At 39.4% G+C, this 21,035-nt stretch overlaps 1 protein-coding gene across 2 annotated transcripts; it reads right to left on the reverse strand.

The window, feature by feature from the left end:
• Positions 1-6,457: 6,457 nt before the first annotated feature.
• On the reverse strand, positions 6,458-20,628 carry MOSPD1 (motile sperm domain containing 1). 2 transcript variants are annotated; one of them, XM_067304034.1, is made up of 6 exons: positions 20,531-20,628; positions 15,197-15,453; positions 14,942-15,017; positions 11,345-11,568; positions 9,265-9,426; positions 6,458-6,793 (listed from the first exon to the last, which is right to left on the reverse strand). In XM_067304034.1, the coding sequence occupies exons 2-6, from the start codon at positions 15,348-15,350 to the stop codon at positions 6,762-6,764; spliced, it is 648 nt and encodes a 215-aa protein (XP_067160135.1). In that variant the 5' UTR covers positions 15,351-15,453; positions 20,531-20,628; the 3' UTR covers positions 6,458-6,761. The 2 variants fall into 2 exon arrangements, with proteins under 2 accessions (XP_067160135.1, XP_013798495.1); XM_013943041.2 differs by lacking the exon at positions 20,531-20,628 and adding an exon at positions 19,759-19,834.
• Positions 20,629-21,035: the final 407 nt, after the last annotated feature.

Genomic DNA, 21,035 nt, shown 5'->3' on the forward strand with positions numbered 1-21,035 from the left:
ATAGATACCTCAAGTTAGAGGAGCGATACAAATGCCAGGGAAAATGAGCCTGTGCATCAGCCAGATTAACTTGCTAGGTTCTTCTCTGTGTTGTCAGCAAGCCAGATGACCCGAATTCTCCACTCAACAGCTGTCCACAGTCCTCCTGAAGATTAATATGCAAACTTACTCTCAAGTTCTTTCTTTTCTTTCACCTTTCTTCAGAAAACTTGAGTGTAAATGATCACCAACCTGTACAAACAGAAGACTGATCTCCATTGTATCTTTTGTATATTTGTGAATCCAAGATTTTTTGATTTATAAAATGTTTATTGTGATTCTAATATTAGTGCTGTATTTGTGAGTCCAGTCGTGCTGTTGTGAGATTATTTGCTAGTGAAGTAAGTAAAGATGGGAGTAAGCTCTGTAGAGCTCTATAAACTAGCCTCAAGCTTGATAAGAGCTTGTGCGTTTCTTAGCAGTAGTCACTCCAGAAATGCTGCTCACTTCATGCTGTTCCATTCTTGCATGTGTTGGAGTCAGAACTCATTTACTTAGAATTCTATTTTGAGAGGGTTTAGGAGTCGTAATTAGACTATGTGAGCTCTTCGTATCCTGTTTTAAGCACCCTTTCTCTCATCGTCAGCTGGCAGATGGAGTTCAAGTTGATACCTCTTTGCTTGTAAGCACCAAGTTAAAATATTTGAAAATATAATTGAATGTTTACAGCTATAGTAGAACAACTAAAAGCTTACCAATCTGAAGAGGAGTACTTGGGATGATAGAATCCTTTTCAGTAACTTGATACGAGAATGGTCGCCTCGCATTTTTGATTTGGGATCTGTTTCCTAAGGGTATATCTTGATTTTTTTTTTTTAATCCTTAACTGTAGAGTATTTTTTTTCCCCCAGTGTCCCATTTCTCTGTATTTGGTATGTGGTTTGTGAAACTGAGCATCCTTGTTTGATCTCGGTATTCGTATGATGAACATGGGCACAACTGATGGCCAAGCTAGTTCTTAGAGGGATGCGCTTCCTCTGACAACGGCTTTCCTTCCACTGTCTGCAGTGGGGCTCCAGGCAGAAAGCTACCCTGCCTCCAGAAGACCCGGACCCCACATAATTACTAGGAGGGAGAGAAATGCTACGAAGGAGAGTAACCTTGCTTGACTTTTGGTAGCTGGCTGGGTGACACAGAAATGTTTGGGGGTAGGAGTTGAGTGCAGTTAAGCCAAAACCAAGCACAGTCTGTTCATGCCTACATGCTGGTTACTCCATGTCTCTCAAGAAACTTGTGAGACTTTCCTGTTCCCATGAATCAGACAGATTTGGCATTTATCAAATTTAAAACTCTTCTGCTAGTTTAATTTCTTCCTTTGTTACTTGCTTCATAAGAGCTTTGTAAAAAGTTCATTATTTAATATTTCCTTCCAAGATTAATAATATATAAATGTTTATTATTTTGCTGGATGTCAACCTAAGTAAGAAGTGCTGTGCTCAAGCAGGAGCAGTTTTTGCTGAAGGTACTGATTTTTGGAAATTTGGCTCTTATAATTACTTTTTCTCCTTGTGAGGAGAGAAATCAAAACCTTATTATGCATATCATGCATTGTTTTTTATGGCACAAAACCAGTGCACTGTTTTGACTTTAAAACCAGCTTAAATCAGGTCGTGCGGCACTGAAATTATTGCAGGAAACTTCCTGCTTACAACAAAAGGATCTTGATTTATTTTTTAAGTGCATTCACTTCAGCACCAGGTGTTGTTTTTGAAGTTTCATGGCAGATTCCTGAGGGAGAGGTGCTAATGGGTTTGGTTGATAGAACATATTATTCTAGAGCATTATTGCAGAATTTTGTTTCTTGATGATGGTTTCTCATTTGTCAAATGATATGCTCATCTAATGCCTTAATGTTCTTATCTCAAGCCACTTAGAGTATCTGCAGTTTCCTAGGGAAAAATGGACTCATTTTGTTATTGTAAATTGTATTGATAATTCCTCTTTTTTTTTTTTAAACTGGACACATAGCTTTATGTTCCATTACAGACTCTTGGGTTTTTTTTATTCCATTTCTTTTATATCCATTTTATCAGTCATGTTTATTCCTTGTTTAGTATCTCTTGGTCCTGCTAGGATCAGGATGACTGCAATTACATGTGTCTGAATTTATATTCCACTCTAGGGCTATTACAGGGAACCTGTTACTCAGGCCTTCTTAATAGCCTCTTCCTTCATAGTGAGGAAGTCATCCATTGCTTTGATTGTGCTGCTATAATCATGATTGTGCTTTTGCTTAAATTATTCCTCTGCATATTCTCTGCTATTTCAAAGACCAGCGTCCATTACTTTGCATGTAATTCCACTTTTTATTATCAGCGTGGTTATACAGCTTTGCAAATTTTCACGAGCTGATATATGTCAGTTACAGTTTATTATCTTAAGTAAATAGAGAGCTATTAGTTTACAGCAGAGAGCTTGTGCAGATTGTGTTGTGTGGAAGACAAAAATACTCATGTATCCCCCTTACTTGACTTTAGTTGTTACACTGTGAGTGTTGCCTGCCTGTGCTCGTATGTGTTCATACCTTCATTACTTATTTCTTGAAATTACATGGGTTCTCTAGACTCCCTTCATTCATATGTTCTCTCAAAATGGCTCTTGTTAGACTTTATAGGAATGGTTTCACGATCTTCACTGCAATACAGAGCAAGCGATAGGCTGCTGGCAACAGCGTACTTTGCTCTCCTTCAGCAGTTTCAGTCTTTAATTTCCTCAGGCAGCAAGCTATGGCTACAAAGAAGATAGACTCCATCACCAACACCATTAACCTCAGACGTTTCTCCTCCAAGAGCTGGTGCCTTCTCTAGCATGACCGTGAGAAGGCTAGTACCCAGTTTCACAGGGACATTGGAAAGAATCTATTTTTCTACGCCCACTAAGCCCTATCTCTGCTGGCAGCTAAACAGCAGTGTCGTGCCAGGATTACTTGGCCCTGGATGCTCTGTACTGCAGTCTATTCCCTTACCACTTCTAGCATTTCTTGCCCAGGAGGGCCTCATAGAAGGTCAGAGGACAAAGTACCTGAGTTGCTTTGACCAAGAATTCAGCCTCCTTCCTGGCAGAGAGAATGATTTAAAGGGTTTTTCTTAAGACCTCCTATACAGCTTGGCCCCTGAATTTTGAGGTTGCACTGAATCACCGCAGAACCTTTGAAGCATATCACTCCGTGACTGAGTTTTCCTTCCTGTAAACAAAGTATTCTTGGATCTAGCTTACTGACCCTGGCAAGTTCCTTTCTGTAGTGTCTCTATGAGTGGAATGGGTTGGCAACGCATATAAGAGGGAGAAGGTGCTGAGTGATTAAATATGAGATTCATACTCCTGACAAAGGAAGGGGGGTGATGGAACTTGACATTTACAAGAAATAAGCCAAGCATCTTAAATAAACATTGAAAACGGACTAAAATATGGTGATTCATTGCCAGGCCTATCTGGCAGCCTCTCTTTAGTTTGGGCTTGTTGGTTATCAGATGATACTTGCCACTTAGACCATAAAATGAAATAACATGTAGTTGATTTTGAAAACTTAGCTAGTTGATTCCAGAAAGGATTTCTCTGTTCTGTTGGTGAAGGCGCAGTTCTGTGCGTGACCTTCTCTTCAAGCTATTTGACTAAGAGCAGTAACTGTCCCCACCAGACACATGCTCGGTTATCGTCCTCGGGCCTGTTTGGAGAAATGTCAGCAGCAGCTGAGGATCTCCCTTTGCAGGGACTGAGTCTGTTTTCAGGTGACTTCCACATACGGCTGCCTGACCCACTCTCCAGTCTCCTGGGGCTTCCTGGGGCCCCTGATGGGAAGAATTGATTACCTGAAGGCCGTATCTGCCCCCAGAGCTCTGAGACAGTAACACAGGATCTATTGTAGTTTTAAGCATTCTGTGATCCACTTCATTGGAGAAAATGGGGAATTCCAAGCATTTTCTGATCCAGACAAGTGCAAACACCTACAGGAGATCATGTACCAAGCCTATAGCTACTAGGAATGACGCTAATGAAAAGCTCTTTAATAGCAGTTTCATTTCCTGCCTGCCAGCACTGCTTGTTTGAGGTATTGGTGCCATAGCAAGTGCTGGGTAAACAAGACAATTGTTTCTGCTGGATGATCTTAAAGCACTCCTAACTGTCTGCTCAAAATACTTTTCCATTTCAAGGAAATGACTGTTTTGTTTGTGTTAAGAGTCAGGAATAGGAAATGACGTGAACACTTAACTGTTTTTCCTGGTGCTTTTAAGAGGAGGCATATTTGCTGTCTCAGGTCTCATGTCCAAAGGCATTCAATGTTTTCCACAGTCCCACTAAAGGAGCCTCTAGGTACTAGATGTGTTTGTGTGTGTAAGGAAAAAATGCATTATAAACCTTGTGTATCCACCTGGTAAAATTTTACTAGTCTCTCCCTGCAATCATACTTTAAAATCAGTTGATACATTCCCCCTCACAGTGCTGAATTAAGTGCTAATGTCCTCAGCTCTTGTGTTTCCAACAGTGGAATAAATTTGTGATTATACAATGCTCTGTAATCTCCCTGAAATAGAAAGAAGTCAAAATTCACATTTTTCATGTTTGTTTTGTCTAAGTAGAAGTTTTATCTGCATCTGCTGAGATACACCATCTATTTAATCTTTTTATCTGTGTATTACTCCTTGCTTGACCTTGAAATGAAATGTTCCAATTTTTTAGTCTTTTTTTGTTGCTGATACATTTTTTGTAACTGATTTTTTTTCTTTCTTTTTCCCCCCCCCTAAACCAATTGCTTTTCTTTAACTTCCTTGAAAAATGACACTGGCAATATAGGTCTCTGTGTCATATAGTCTCACTTCCTAATTCTGGTATGTGTTAGTGCACCGTCATTCAGGACTAAGGTGGCTGCTGGTGTCCAGACTTGGTTATAGCGATTGTGAGTTCCCTGATGTAGGATTTAACTCCCTCTTTTGTACTTCTGCAAGTGCTTGGCAAAACAGGACCCTGGTCCATGATTAGAATGCCGGGGATATGGAAAAGATTTTTTGGTCAATATTTAGCTTAGATATTTAAGACAACACCTTTGAAGAAAGTCCTGCTGTTGCCCACAGAAAAATGTAGGTATCTCAATACATAACATAGACTAATGTACCACATGACAGTTTTTCTCCCTGTTCCACTCCTTTGCCCTTCCTCAAGAAGAGGCAGATGGGGCAGGGTAACCACCTCATGAAAACCAGGTTTAACAGTGTAGGTACTGGAGAATAACAGTGAAGCTACAAGAGTGCAACTCCACAATGGCAGAAAAACAGTTGGAGCTAAATAGGATCTCAGAGTTTGTAGCTGGAAAGAAAGCACTGCACACGCAGCACAGGACTTGGAACACCAAGTTCTCAAAATGGTTAGTAACTTCTTTTTTTTTTTTTAAACTGTTAATGTTTCACTGTTTATCATCTGACTCTGACAGATGACACAATCTCAGTCCTTATGAGAATCAAATTAAAGTAACATTTTATTGCCGTTTAAAGACTTAGTGTATTATATATAAAGAAAAACATACAGTGATTATTAACTTAAATTCAACCTCACCTTTTGTGTAATCCCTCTTTTTTTTTTTTAAGCACTCATGTCTGCATGGTTTCTTTATGCCTCCATGCATGAACAGAAAAGTGACTCATAACATGCAGGGGGAAAGAAGGTTTAATTTCCAAAACATTTTTTATACAAATCCAAGTATATTATAGAAACCTCTTATAAACAAGGGATTTCTGTGCATGAACCAAATGCATGAATACTGGGCCCTCAGTAGAAATAAGATTTTTAAACTAAGTATCTCTACAATGAAATATCAAATGAAGGGAAATACTTGTTAAATGAAACAAGATAAAGTGTAAACACTCACCTAGAATATAAAAAAATAAATTTGAGCAGGAGGTTTCTCATACAAAAGAAATCCACTATCATAGCTGTTTAAGGGGGAGGTGTAGAGGAATGCCTTTGTTGCTATACTTAGTTTAGTCTCTACCAATAGAAAAATGATTTATCTTCTATATTAGTTTGCAGCGTGAGTTCCACTTGTGTTAATGCCACTTCATTTGTATATTGCATGTATCCCTAAAAAAATGAAAGGATCTAATTATAGAATTGTTTATTTTCTATAATCATGATAAAAATGGCTGTTGCAGCAATTATTTCCCCAGGTAAGAAAAGCACTCAGTGGTATACTTGTAATAATGAAGTAAGGAATTTGAGAACTACTTCTTCACCTAAATTTAATGGTTTATTTCATAGTTTCACTGATGGAATTTTTAATTTTCTTCAATGATTAGGCATGACTTTCATCCTTCTGGTATGTATACAGAAGTGTTATGCACCAATCTCGGTATGTACAACCGCGAACCAAATGAACGTTTTACATAAGACAGTTTGCTTTTATAGTGATCACACACTGATGTGAACATAGACTAAAAATAACAAATGTTGCTTTAATAAGGATTTTGTACAGTAGGCGTAGATATAAAAGTTTTTCAAATTATTTTCACAGGTATCACTGAACATTTCATAGCTGTCTGTTACAGAAGCACCTAAAAGTGCTTGAGTCTTTCATTTATTATACATAGTTAAAATATATTACACTTCTGAAGGTATCTTAAATCACTGAACAGTTTTGCTAGCATCTTAATGAGCCAAATGGGAGTAAAAGGCAGTCCACATTCATGATGTGAATATACAGTAAGGTGTTTGACATCCTATTAAATCATTGCTCATGTTCTCAAAATAACCATGGTGATGAGACCTGAAAGACAAGAATTAAGAACTAGACATTTTAATTTCAGTGAATAAAACATTCAAAATAGAGAAAAGTCAGTTATCCTGTCACAGGCCAGAAAATAAGGTGAGAGCAAAAATGCATACAGAATGAGTTTATATATACACACTTAAGTATTAGAACTATTGCTCCAGAACTCGATGTGGTCAAAATCAGTGTAGGAAATTACACTGAAGAGCAGTAAATCTACTAACAGAACTTTAAAGAAGCTGTAAATGCTCCAGACAATCGTAGATCTCATTGCTAGAAAATAATACCCTTGAGATTTTAACTTAGGTAAGCACAATACTAGCACACAAGATGGCAAATTTGACTGGGGTAGTTATGGGCAGTGTAATTCAAATGCTGAATCATCACTAAGGCTAATTAATGGAAAACTACAAGACATTTTTGTTTCTGCTCTGTGCAGAATAGCATCTTTGTCTAAAACTAGTCTTTGATCAGTTAAGCTTCCTTGCCGGTCTGTACAGGGAGCCTTCTACAGACTCTTTGTTGTGACCTTTAAAAGGGGGAGGGCGAGGAACTGCTCTGATAGTTAAAGGTAAAAAACAGTTTAAAAGAGGGGCTCAGCAGACGAAAGCAGGAGATGTGGGGCTAAAAAACCTGTTCATAACACACTGAAAATTTCACTTTAATGATGTGCTGACACAGGAAAAAGTACAAATCTGCAAGTTCTTAGCCATAGGGTTATACTGTACAGGGCAATGAGGCATATGAAAAAACATTAGGCCTCCTTGAATTCCAACCTTACGTAACAAGAAAATAGTAATTTTCTTGAGTTTTCTGAGTTTTTGGGCAATCTTGCTTTCTTCCAGGCTCAGAAAATATTAATATAATAGCCTTTCACTACAGAGAGTTCAGCTAATGTCCAGAGATCTCACCATGGACAAAGAAATTGCTGAGTTATTTTATTATCCTGCCACTACATACTAATTTAAATTATTTACTTTATAAAGATTTCAAAGATAGAAGCATGACAGAACAAAGTTGCAACACTGCCTTCCATTAGATAAGCATTTTATCCATTAAACAGGAAATACAGATCAGCTATTTGTTAAGCTGTGCATTAGCTCAGAAAATCAGTACTACAGGAACTGGAATAGGCCTTAGCTTAGGTTATCTAAATCTTTGCAGAGTAGCAACAGAGGTTACAAAAGGTGCTACAGAAAGCCTATACCACTTCTACAGTGATGTTCATGTAATAAGTGGTTTATTTTGTAAAGCATTTCTGTAAAGGAAATACTTCTCATATGTCACGTAGCCCAGTTGGTGTGGTATAAACCTCCATTTTCAATTAAAAGCTAAGCCTTCCAGTTTGTACTTAGTTGTGGAAGAAAGTGTTTTTGTCTTCTCAAGGGCAATCAAGACCCATAAGAATTGCATACAGAAGAATCTGTCCATGTACCTAAAAACACTGCTACCAAAGGAATCAAAACTGGTAAGAACTTACATGTTACTTTATATTGCATCTAGAAACAGGTAAATTGTTGCAAATGTATCAAGTCATACAGTTGAATACTGTAATTGGCACCAGCTGAAATTGGAGTAATTTTCAAGACTAGAGATAAAAATAAAGCAAAGGCTACTGCAAGGTCCTGATCCGAAAATACATCACCATCAGCTCAGACAGAGATGTGGGCTTTTGGTTAGTGACAGGTGAGTTAAAACACCATTTCAGCACTACAGACTGACTTGAATGAGCCAGTCATTAACATAAGTGTGTACTGAGAACCTGCATCTTTTTCCATCACTACCTCACCTCTATCTTTCAGTTTGAGGCTGCCTAGCTCCTTTCCTTTAACTCCTGATTTCTGCCAGGTAGTGGGACAGGAGAATGAGTTTAGTATGACTGTTCTTCAAATCTGAAACAGTTATAGAAAAATAGTCATATCAAATGAAACGTGCAACTTTTCTATGCTTGCTAATTTAGGAGCAAATTACAAGTCAAGAGTTGTGGATGGTAGTGGTCTATTAGCAAGTAGTTACAACAACTTATTTCTATACATTTCAACTCCTTATTAAGAAGCTAGTGGATGGGGGCTTTCAAACCAGCTCATCTAGGTTGGGGAGAGAATTTAAAATAACAGAAGAGATCTAGGTTCTCCAATATAACAATTCTATATCTCAATGTAAGAATAAGAAACAACAACACATTCCTTTCAGCTTTGTTGGCAGATTATAGGCATTGGCAATTTGACCAGTCGCCAAATTAGCATGTAGGGGCCTGTTTATTACAAATATCAACTAAAATCTAGAATACTTATGATAATTGATTTCTCTTGATATCACTGTGGCTGTACATTAAATATAAGTGGAGATGCAAAAGAAAATGCACTATGGTGCTTTGTCTCCACCAAGTTTCCTGAAGCAAACATGGGAGAAATTTTCTTGAATCACAGAAGTTGCAGGAAAACATTTACAAAATCCAAAATACTTACCTAAAACATAAGCAGCTACTAACTTTTGATTCACACTTAAATGGAGGTAGAGAGGCACCAGGGATTCCATTTCCCCCAAAGTAGGTAGCATTAGTGCTGCAATGCACACTATACCCAGGAAGACTGTTAGTAAACTAGGTCCCGACGAGGCAGTTCTGTTTTCTGAAAAATAAAATTATACCCCTTGTAAGGAATATCTAAGCAGTATAAATGTTAAATATTTTGCAAAAATGTCTGCAGTACATCAGAGCTGCAATATTCTGAGATTTTTTTTTCCTTTGAAGTTTAGGGAAGGGGGGAGACAAGACAAAAACCCATCTTCCTAAATCTTTTGCATTTTGCAGTGAGAAAGCTGCTCCCTGTTCTGAGCCTGATGCTGGAACTTGTTTTCACATGACTTACCAAACCCCTCCCTTTTGCAGGAACACAGCCTGACAGGCCCAGTGGCTATATATACACACTCATGACAGCTGGATGGTTTCAGCAATGCTTGAGGTTTCACCACGCATCCTGACTCCATGCCTTGATATTCCTTCAGTAATTAGTAATCAATTAGGAAAGAATACCTGAAGGAGCAGCACAGGCAGCAAACTCTGTTTACTTCTCCGGAAAAAAACCCAAAAACCTGGCTACAAGAAGAGCAGAGATTCTTGGGCCAGATGAGTTCCCCTGCTTTCCTTATAGGATTCCAGGGCTGCACCTGCCAGAAGCAGTTTATATGCCATAAAGTAGTAGCATTTGAAAGTTACTTTAAAAACTGCGAGTGTGAAGCACTCTGACAGTGCGGTATAACTACAGAAATGCAGACTACGGATGAAATTCTGTCCTTCGTATTCTTTATTGTGCTGCAGTTTAATAGCTGGAACCTACTCAAAGGCACACTGTGTAACCTTTAAAAAGAGCTGATAATGTGTTAGTTGAATATCTCTAACCAAGTTCTTAAGACCCATTAGAAATTAGCCCATGTTTCTATCAAGTTTTTGTATTCTCAAGGAAGCTAGCAGTATGGGTCCTATTTTAATTCCGTCAATCCATTATTTCTAGACTGCAGGTTTTGTACAAAAGACTATAGCTGCTCTGTTTACTGTTTTTCTTTAAGCAAGCCGTATAAGGTAGCAAACAAGTTTCTTTTTAAGCAGAGGAATAGCCATTTGGATTAAGACCAGTATCAGATTCTTCAGATGGTTCAAACATTTTGTTCTATGATTCCAGAGCTCTTATAGGTTTACTTTCTTTAACCATGGATCTTCCTATTATCTATCTTGAGTTTTTTTTAGTAAAAGGTGTTTCACCAGCCAATAAACCATATATAAATAGTGTAACAGTTTGGTTTTTATCAGGAAGAACTTTCTCAAGCAAGTTAATCTATTTTCTGGAATTAATTTTGTTCTCATCTTGAAAAACAAACAGTGACAAGAATATTACAGTATAAATCAGTGAAAGTAACAAGATAGTCAAGAATGAGAACCAGTTACAGTACAGTAAAACTCAATACATTTTATATCTTCTCCTACCATTTCAGTTTAATTGTTCAGTCCAGACTTTGCCCGAGGCTGTTGATTCACCTCCTCATGTACATAACCTGCAGAGAGCTTCCAGCTAGCAACTGTACTTTTCTGTACTTTTCAGACTGACAAGGGAGATGGCATAAAACAAGGAGCACTTTAGAAGTTGTTCTGGCAATATTTCCTGCTCATCAGGAAACAGAGGATTAAGGCTTTGGAACAAACTCAGAAGGGGTATATATTCTGAAAGAAAGAGCCCAAGGGAAAAAATAACTCCTATCCTTTTGCAGATGAGTTCCTATTGATTATAATAGGAATTCTGCACCAGAGGAATGCAGTATGTACTCTTCGAGGCACAATATGCAAACTTCGGGCAGCAAAGAATCTTTATCTTAAGCAGAACAGTCACAGTTTGGGTTCTTGAGCACTACCATCCTTCAGTGATAAAGATGGCAGTCTTACAGGTAATTAAAAGTATTAATTTTAAATTTATTTTAGTCTATTTTTTTCTAGTCACTTGAGCCATTCAAAACTGTTTCAGAGGACCTGAGGAGTAAAAGAAAGATTTCAACTACCTGGTTGACACAAAGTCTGCTCAAAAAAGACACTTTCAGTCAGATGTTCTTTTATTCGTTTTTCCTCCTCTTCCTTTTGTTGTTGTTCCTTTGCAGATGGAAGCAGAGTAGCAATAATCTCCTTTCTCCCCAGTGCTTTCCTCTGGCTCTGCTCAGACACTTGCAGACGGAATTTATCTATCACACCATAGTGAGAAGCCCGAACATCTCTGTGACGGATCACACTGCAGAGGAAAATAACATTTTTGAACAGGGGAACTAATAAAGCCAGGTTTCCTATGGAAATACATCCTACATCCCAATGTTTCCCCTTTCCCCTGTACACAGATTCAATGCAATAGTCCAAATCCTCATTCCCTCCTCCTCCTCCACTCAGCATTCTTGGAGACCTGATCTCGCCCTCTCTCCCCCCTCCCCAGGCTGGCTGCACACGAGAGGGTTCTCTGGTTCCCAAATGCACCTGATCCAATCGGCTGACCTAAAAGAATATTTAATTCTTTATCTCAGAACACAGCCTTTGCCTCAATCTAAGACCTAGCTGCCAATTTTCATGAAGTATCAATTATTTGATAGATGCCTAATCCTTTATCAAAGTTGTTTGACGTTGGCCAATGAGTTCAAAAGGTATGGGGGGCAGGGGTGGACAGGGAAGGAAAGAAGAAGAGCCAAACACTTGGACAGACAAGGTGATGGCAAAAGTCAAAAAGACAAGCTTTTTGAGAAAATCATGCTCAAAGTTTTACAATGTTTTCTCAGAAGTAAAACTCATTCCCCCTATAGCAAAAATTGAGCTTGCAATAAAGACATTTTCAAAATCACTAGCCCACCATTCAGGGCATGTTTACAGTGCAGTCAGAATTATAGCTACACATCTGTATAGACATGTCTTGGATGTCTTTCAGTGAGCAAGTCTGGATATCAATACTAGGGCTCTGTGCTGTCAAAGCTTTGTTTATCTAATCTAGCTAACCTTGAGTATGGTTTGCAGCCTGCGTTGAAATGCATGAAGTTGCAGCTACTCCACTAGCCAGCAAGAGCTAGGTGGGGTACATCTGTGCAAGCGGTAGTCGCAACTCGGACTGCAGTGTAGGCATATCCCTCGAGTCCTGACCAGAGATTCAGTTGTTTTCCAGGTAAACTTCCTCGCTGCCCAGAAACTACACTGAGCTCTACTGTCTTGAATAGGTTGACCAAGATGGCTTCAACAGTAAGACAGAGTGATGGTTGTTATATTCCTTCCAGTTTTACGGTATTTCATAGAAAAACTGTATGCAGGACCCATAAAAAGCAGTTTTAAAATAACACTGATCAAAGGCCATACAGACCTCTCTGTGAATGGTGCTTTGCTCAGCTGTCTCCTCTCTGCAAATATATTATGAAAATACTCACATACCTAGCATTAAGAAAACAATACCATTTAAGTTTTGAAGTCATATCAGTTCTTAGGGTTAATATGGATTGTAATTATTTTTTCCAAAGTGGAATACCTTTTTTTTTTTCCTTGAAAGGCTACCCTACTTTTCTAAGAAAATAACAGCTAATCTGGTTTTAAAAATATATATATATGTATTTGATTTGTAAATCAGCAGTGAGAGTAATATGGTAATAAAACCTGCTGATTTGGCTTCAAGAAAGTTGATGCCTCCTGAGAGGGGGAAAAAAAAGGTCCTTTTACCTTTAGTGATACAGGATAGCACTCTTAAAATTGTTCCAAGAAAAGTATCTTTGTGATAACATACATATTAAAAAGCTGCAAGAAACAGATTTTTATGTTTTAGACTGCATTTAAAGGAACTATATGACATCAAGATATCTACAAAGTCAATCATTAACACATAGCTAGTTCTTGTAATTGGTATTTGGTTTGAATAGACTATTCAACAAGGAAACAGAGAGCAAATCATCTTCTAAGCTAGAAGCTTGCAGGAATATAGGTAGCTCTACATTGCTTTAGAAGCAAAAGCGTGTGCTTATGACAGGCTTTCAGGAAGTAATTTGACTGCTGGCTGGGCAACTGCCTTCACTAAAACAAAAGGCTTTTTTCCAACAATCTTAATTCATACAACTGAACATATCAGGACATCAGGTTCAACTCTTTTCTTCCTTTAACACTTCTTTTTTAAATTTTGTTTCTACTCTTAGTGCCATGGTACTAAGTATCAACCTAAACAGAATCTTTACATAACACTGTGCTATGAGAACATGCATCTGCTGCCAAGCAAAGAGATGTTTCTCTGCAGACCCTTATAAACAGATACATTCTCCTGTTTCTTTTTAGAGATCATTGCATAATTACAAGCTCTGTAGAATATCTGTTTATCTGGCAAATGGCCATACTTAACATAGTACTGCTCATATCCTAGCAGTAAACACTGCCTTTAGACGACAACCATTGCAACAGGGTGGGGTTTTTGCTACAGAAAAAAATCCTGTGGAAGAAGCATACATCTTATTTTTGTTTAGTTATTAAAAGACTTTTGTCAAAATGAACTAAATGTAATCAACATTGTGTAAGTGTCTGCTAAAGACTAGAACAGCTCACTAATACACCTGTATCTTCTGATCAGTTTTGTGCTGATGTTAGGATTACTCCCCTGCCCAATCGAACTTATTAGTCCAAACAGTGTTTTAAACATGCTCTCTATTTGGCGAGTCCCTAGAATTTTCTAAATTATACCCAAGGAAACTAGCATAAGGAAAAGACCAGTTTCCTAAGCACAGTACCGTTTACCTGGCAAAACCTAGATCATTCAGTAGTTTTTTGGTTTTTTTTTTAAATGGCTGTTCATTAGCCAGAGATTCCAGAATCTTACAGTTGGCAACTTTCTAGTCAGAAAGCTCGGTCTGCTCTTTTAGGTACTTCATACTCTCTTTAGCCATACCTGACTACCCAGAACTCACATACATCAGCACAGAAACAATGTGGCAAATGGAAGATCAAAAAGGTCAGGCTATTTTAAATTAAATATCTATTGCTTTCTCGACTTTGAATTATAGCAGCCTACAGGCCCTATACATTGCTGTGGTAACTTAACCGATCTTCATCTTTTCTCTGTTATTGGTTTGGGACCTGGAAGGATAAACAAGGAAAGGAGAGAGAGAGACAACAAGAGTGGTGGTCAGGGGGAAAGGTAGGCAAAAGTACCTTTATTAAACATGTCCCAGGAAAGTGTGCTCAGTAGAACTTCATACATTTTCATTTTGCCAATCTGCAAACAAATATTTCTCACAAAGAAATCCCAACCCTGGGGGTCTTGCTTTTCTTAGAAATAAAGTACTTAGAGGAGACTCATATTACTCTCACTGCTGATTTACAAACTATACTACAGGATGCATTTACTAGCATTTTACTTATGCTTAAAGACAAAATTAAAAAAGAAAATATATCCGCTATTCCAGTACCTCTGCCCTAAAGCAAAGAACAGCAAAGACTGGGCAGCCAGAAGAATATAAGAGATTAGAAAAATACTATATATTTATCCAATTTAATTTATACTATATATGCTGGCATTTACTACCTCTTGAATAATAAAGGCAATCAAGGTATTTTCAAATGTCCTATAATTAGGAAAAAATAAATAACCAACTTTTACTTACATATCAACACAGCATTGAGGCTTCACTGCACCAGCAGCATCAACCACCGCATATTTATTGGGAGTTGTACAAAGAACTGCAATTGAAAAGGACAGTAGTAGTAATAAAACATGAATCCCTCACAGACTGTATAAACAGATTTACATATAGGCACAAGTTTAGTTTTGCCACCAATATGATTTGTTACATGAAATATAGTTAGGCTCTTCAAGATCACAACTAACCCTTTAATAGAACTTAACCTAGGAAACCCACCTTTGAATTTTAAGGCAAACTCATAGGGGTTATAAAGAGTCAACACCTGCTTGTGTGTTGACTGGTCATCTGCATAAAATATAAGTTCTGTAGGAAAAACAAAAACAGGAAGATTTCCTTCCACTAACTCTGGCTGTCTTTTTTGTTGCTGCATTGGCACTGAATCCTCCTTGCTGCTTCTTGTGTTCTTATGATTCTGTATCCTCAGAGACTCCAGTTTTTGAATCGTTTAAGAATTCCAAAGCATTTTGGCAATTCTGAAGGGGAAAAAGGAAAAAAAAGAGAAAAGGGAAGAAGATTATTTCCATAAATCCATAGCAAACTGATGCAGACAACAAAAATGTAAAAAATATAGAACCTGATGCTTGGTTATGAATCTATATTTAAGTTCCTTCAAAAATATGGAAATAAAAAAACATATTTGCATCAGGTTTCCCTCTAGTTAAAAACACCTGAGAAAAGACAGAGCAGAAATGAGGAAGCACAAGATATAAGGCAGCAGTAGTCATCATTTAAGCAGGAATCCTGCTGCAGCAGTGACCTACTCAAAACATTCCAGGATGAAGTGTAATAACTTATGTATCTGCTCACATATGCACTGAGGTATGTCAAATCACAGATTCAGAACAAAAGAATGGAGAACACCTGCATGCCTTGCTTGAACTAAACTCATTACAATTGGATGTTAGTTAAAGGCAATTAATTTAAAAATAACTGGGATGAATAATACCAAATAGATTTTGGATTTGTTATTTGATTAAAAAATAAGAAAGGTATTCTACCACTACTGTCTCTAACTGAAGTACAACCATCATAGTTCTCCCTCCCACCACCCCCAGTTTTGTTTTATTTTGAGTGTCACTCCAGAACTAAAACCAGAACCCATGACCTGATCAAGCAACAACCCTAAATCCAATTCATAAGATAAAGTTAAGGCCAGATTCCTGAATGTACTTATCATTGACTTTACATACTACAGACAGAACAAAGTAAAACAGCTACATATGTCTTTTTCCAAGAACGTTGTATTTTACTGTATCTCCTATAGATTACTAATCAAATTCAAGGTCTCCTTTGCAGCTTAATGTTATTCTACCATAGAAAATATTAAAAGAAGAACACAAATAGCTTCCTGCTGACTTATTAGCTGTAAATTCCACTTCCAATGAAGCTTTATAAAACAATGTCCATTTCAGGTGTTCACTGGACTAGTAAACTAATCTGGTAGCACCTGAAGAAACTTAGTTTCTAAGATTTCTAGCAGAGAATAGCCCTAGCATTATGAACAATCAAAAATATGTGCTTATTTTTATGTTCTGAACATCATAATGTTCACATTTCCAAGCACCAGATAAATTTTTCATATTTGAAACAACACACAAATGTAGACGTTCATTAGAACATGCGTAGACTGCTTTTGTAGTTCCTTTCACACCTTCATATCTGCGGGATCTGATCCTTATTCACAATCTAAGCTTTTCAGCCTCTCTATTTTTTAAAAATAGAAAATTATCCTTGTAGAATTTAAAAGTATGGTTCTTACTGGAATCTCTTTCCCCAAGATCCAGTTTCTTTTCAGAGCACAGATTTATTTCCAGTTCACTGAAATGCTACTAATAATATTCTGAAAACAAATCTCCAGTGACAGTGTTCCAAGTTGATGTTCTGCTACCTTTTTAAGAAGGGTCTAGAAAAAAAAAGCAGATCTGTAAATGGCAATTTGGGTTCTAAGTGCTTGCTAGAATTTTGGTAAATCCCTTTTGTTCCAGAAGAACTAATAAACTCTGGAATCACTTTGCACAGCAAGTCTAGGTATTATTTCTTGAACAACTTAATGTACTATTGCTGAGTAAGAATCATTGTTCCATTCAAATACATGAAGATTATATGAGGATATCTAATGTGGAAAAAACTGCCAGCTCACAAGAATACAAAACAATTTATTCTGAAACTTCTTGCAGGCAGAACATTAAGAAAAAATCCTGTGAAAAGTTAATTCAGTGCAATACACAATAAGCATGTATGCGAACCAAAGGTTCTCATACCTATACATACTGCAAACATTATACATACATACAGGCAATCTTCTGAAGTGAACAAAAGTTATTTTTTCTAATAAATGCTTTAAACCATATTTTAATATGTTCTTCAGACTACCATACAACCAAAACTACTGCTAGGTGTTTCAAAGTGACTGTATTTACTAAAATTAAAAAAGATTATTTCAAATCATTAGCATGATGTTGATGCTTTACTGTTCATTTAAATTCTGCACTCATTGCTGTCATTCTGAATCCTGGAGTCATACTACAAGTCCAGCTCCCCATGATCTTCAGCTCCGCCAACAGCAAAGGTTTAGATTTCCAAAAACTCACAAATCACAACGTCAATGGAGGTATGGATCACTAAGCCTAATAGCTGGCTTCCTTATGTACTCACCAAAAACACAGTGCATAACCCCCGCCCCAGGATTCCACAAACTTGCAGGCTGAAAGCCACTAATCTTAAAAAAAAAAAGTATATCCTGCTATTGCTTCCTTTTCTTATTTAACTTGGCTGGATAAGAAGTTACCACTCAAACCAGCAGAAGTAAAACCTGGCAAACCCAGGTCTATAGCACACATTTGCCAACACAGCAGTGTCACTCAGGATATAAATTTGTGTGACATTTCTATGAAAGCAACAAGCACCCATGTGGAGACAATTATTTTGTCTTAAAAGTCACCTAGCTGGAATATCCCACCAATAACATCAGTAAAAGTACTTTTCCCCAAGACCACATTATAAACTACACATATGCTGAGGACATTTGCTGGTATAGTATTAATAACAGCCTACCTTTCATACAGCACTCATCAACCTGAAACTTTAAAGATCTTTACACAGAAAGTCTGTATTATAAGAACTTCTTTGTGCAGACTAAACCTAAGCATCATTCCTATAAGTGTTCAGAATACAGCTACACAACAGACTGCCTTTGGTATCCCAGCTTGCTCATTTTAAACGAACTTCGATATCGCTATTCTACACTGTGAGCAACACAGGCAGATTCTTAACGTTACAACTAAATTTTCACAGTCAATAGTCACCATGATCACTTGCACAATGTGAAGTTAAGCACAAGCAAATCTTTGCAAAACATAGATCTGTGGCCTTACTTCTACAACCTAAACTGTGCAGATGGAGTCCTCCACCAATGAAACTCTACACAGGTGCAAGACTCTGTCAGAAATAATGCTCGTTACAGGACATGGGCCAAAGCATAACACCTTAGCAATGTCAGCCAGTTTTCCAACACTCTTTGAAGTCAGGACAAACAATTGTCACTGATAATTTTTTAGCTCAATAAAGATCTCTCCTCCCTGAAGTTACTAAATATAATACTGCTTGTAGCACAGTAGCACAGATCCGCCAGCATTTCCTTTGAAATCCCTCTCTTCATAAATTTAACTTGACAGAAAAAAAAAAACATGAAATGTAACTTTCCTCTAGGCTCAGAAATAAAAACAAATCACAGTCAATGTTATTTAACAAGATCCACTGAAAAATTAAATCAAATGAGGAAGTTTTTTGTTCCATTTTGACTTCCAACAGCCTCATCACCATGACTTCTGAATGTTTTTTTTTTTTCCCCTCCTAACAATTGCAAATAACTCTACAGAATATCATCTGGTAAACATTTTATCCAGAACATAGCCTCCTTAGAGTCTTAGTCTCCACATTTCTCTTTTAAAATTTTTCTAATTAGTGTTATCTATTTTTGTTATAATGCAATAATATCTCATAGTCTACCCTCTAAATCTACACAATAAACTTTCCTACACTATATACTCAAGTAAATTCATGAATGAAGTATGTATGCCTTTTGAGCGTGGATTTACAAAATAAGCCACAAACTCTTCTTCAAAAGTCTTTCCTATGTCAAGCTGAGCAATTACTTTAAGCTGCATGCAAATACAGCATAACATCTGGAGCAAGTCTATTAATATTTTGTTTCTCCAAAAGTTTTTGGAGCCCTGAATATGCGCTTACACAATCTAATGTTTAAACTACCTGCAATTATTTGGGAGAGTCATCCAATGATTAGAGCACAGGACCAGGAGTTGGGATGGCTGGACTCCATTACTGCTAACTCCGTCACTGACACTCTGTGACCTTGAGCAAGTTGGTTAACCTCACCTCAATTTGCTAATCCATAAAGGCACATATTCTGCAAAATATTTAAGTAGGCGGATAGTGACGTTTAAACTGGCAGAACTACTCTGAGACTTTGCAAAACCTAGGCCAAAATATACTGCTGTTTACTTCTCTACAGGATGATGTGAAATGTAATTAATAACTGTTTCTGGGATGCTCTGGAGATGAAACAATCTTGGAGCATTACCTATTAGAGCGGATGACTACAACATGAATAAATCGTGCTGATACAAACACCAAGATTTATTAGGTCCACATTAATTTATTTCCTTCTATTTTTCAAACGTTGAAAAAGTGACAGTAACACAGATTTTACTCAAGTACAAACGAGATATGCGCAAAAGCAGAAAAATGGGAAATAGCACCTGTGCATTGTTTCTCCTCCATGCTATTACCTGCCTCGGAAGGACTGACCCTAGGGCAGACTTTCAAGGGCACATCTGCTTTAACCTACATTTTCTCACTTTCAGGTTGCGCCCAGTGTCCCAAACTGACCGTTTCTTAAACATGAACCGTGTCCCTTAGCGCTACGTGGCTTTTTTTTTTTCCTATCTCAGGCCAAATACCCAGCTCAGACGCCAAGATGCCACAGATTATCTGAAGAAAACACCGTTTCCTAAGAGAACGAAGGGAAGAAAGGCGTTCAGATTCGACTCTCAAAGCGCGTCTGCTGAAGGGAAACCAAATGACATAATTGCATACGCCGAGTTTCCCTCTTTGTTATTCGACAACGAAGAGCAGCGATAAAGGCGAAGGTAACTGTGCGCTAACGGCCTTTGCCCACAGCTCGCGCCCTGCCCGCTCTGGCGGGGACGATAACGCCGCCGTGGCACGGGCCCGGCCCGGCACCTTCACGCAGCCCCGTCCCCACCTGCGGCCGGGCCCGCCCGGGGCGGTCGAGGCGGCCCCCGGCCCCGGCGGGGCCTGGCAGCGCGGCCGAGCCCCCCCGCTCCTCCCCCCTCTCCCGCCGCGGCGCCCCGGCCCGCTGGAGGCGGCGGGGGAGGCCCGGTCCGCCGGGGCCCCTCTGGGCCGGCGGCTGCCAGGCAACGCGGGGGGGCGGCGGCGCCCCCCCCCCCCGGGGCGCGCGGCACGGCGGGGTGTCGCGCGCCGCCCTCCCCCCGCCCCCCGCGCACTCACCCCTCCGGGGCCGCTGGGTGCGGGCTCGCGCGGCGCCCCCTTTGTCCGCCCCCCCCCGCCTGCGCCCGTCACTGCAGGTAGCGTCGTCGCTATGGCTGCCGGGATCGCGGCGGACTCGCGCCCCCCGGCCCCTCCCGCTTCCCTCGCCGTCGCCAGACATCGCGAGACGTCACGTAGCGCCGCCTCCTGGCGCCGCGCGGCTTGCTCCCCCCTCAGCCGCCATGTCAGCGGGAGGGGGCAGGCGGGTTAACCCTGTCGCGCCTGAGGCCTCTGCCCGGGCGGCGCGCAGGGGCCCGGCGCGCCCCCGTGAGGGAGCCCGGCCCGGCCCGGCCCGGCCCGGCCCGGCCCGGCCCGGGGAGGCGGCGGTGCTCGCGGGCGGGAGGGCGCAGCCAGGGCCTGCCTGCCCCCGCCGCGCGGCAGCCCCGGGAAGGGCTTCCGGGGGGCGGGGGGGGAACGGCCCGAATGTGGCACAGTGCTCGCAGCTGCCCCGCTCTTCCCTTGCGGG

The sequence above is a fragment of the Apteryx mantelli genome, chromosome 13, assembly GCF_036417845.1.
Source record: "Apteryx mantelli isolate bAptMan1 chromosome 13, bAptMan1.hap1, whole genome shotgun sequence".
NCBI classification, from domain to species: domain Eukaryota; kingdom Metazoa; phylum Chordata; class Aves; order Apterygiformes; family Apterygidae; genus Apteryx; species Apteryx mantelli.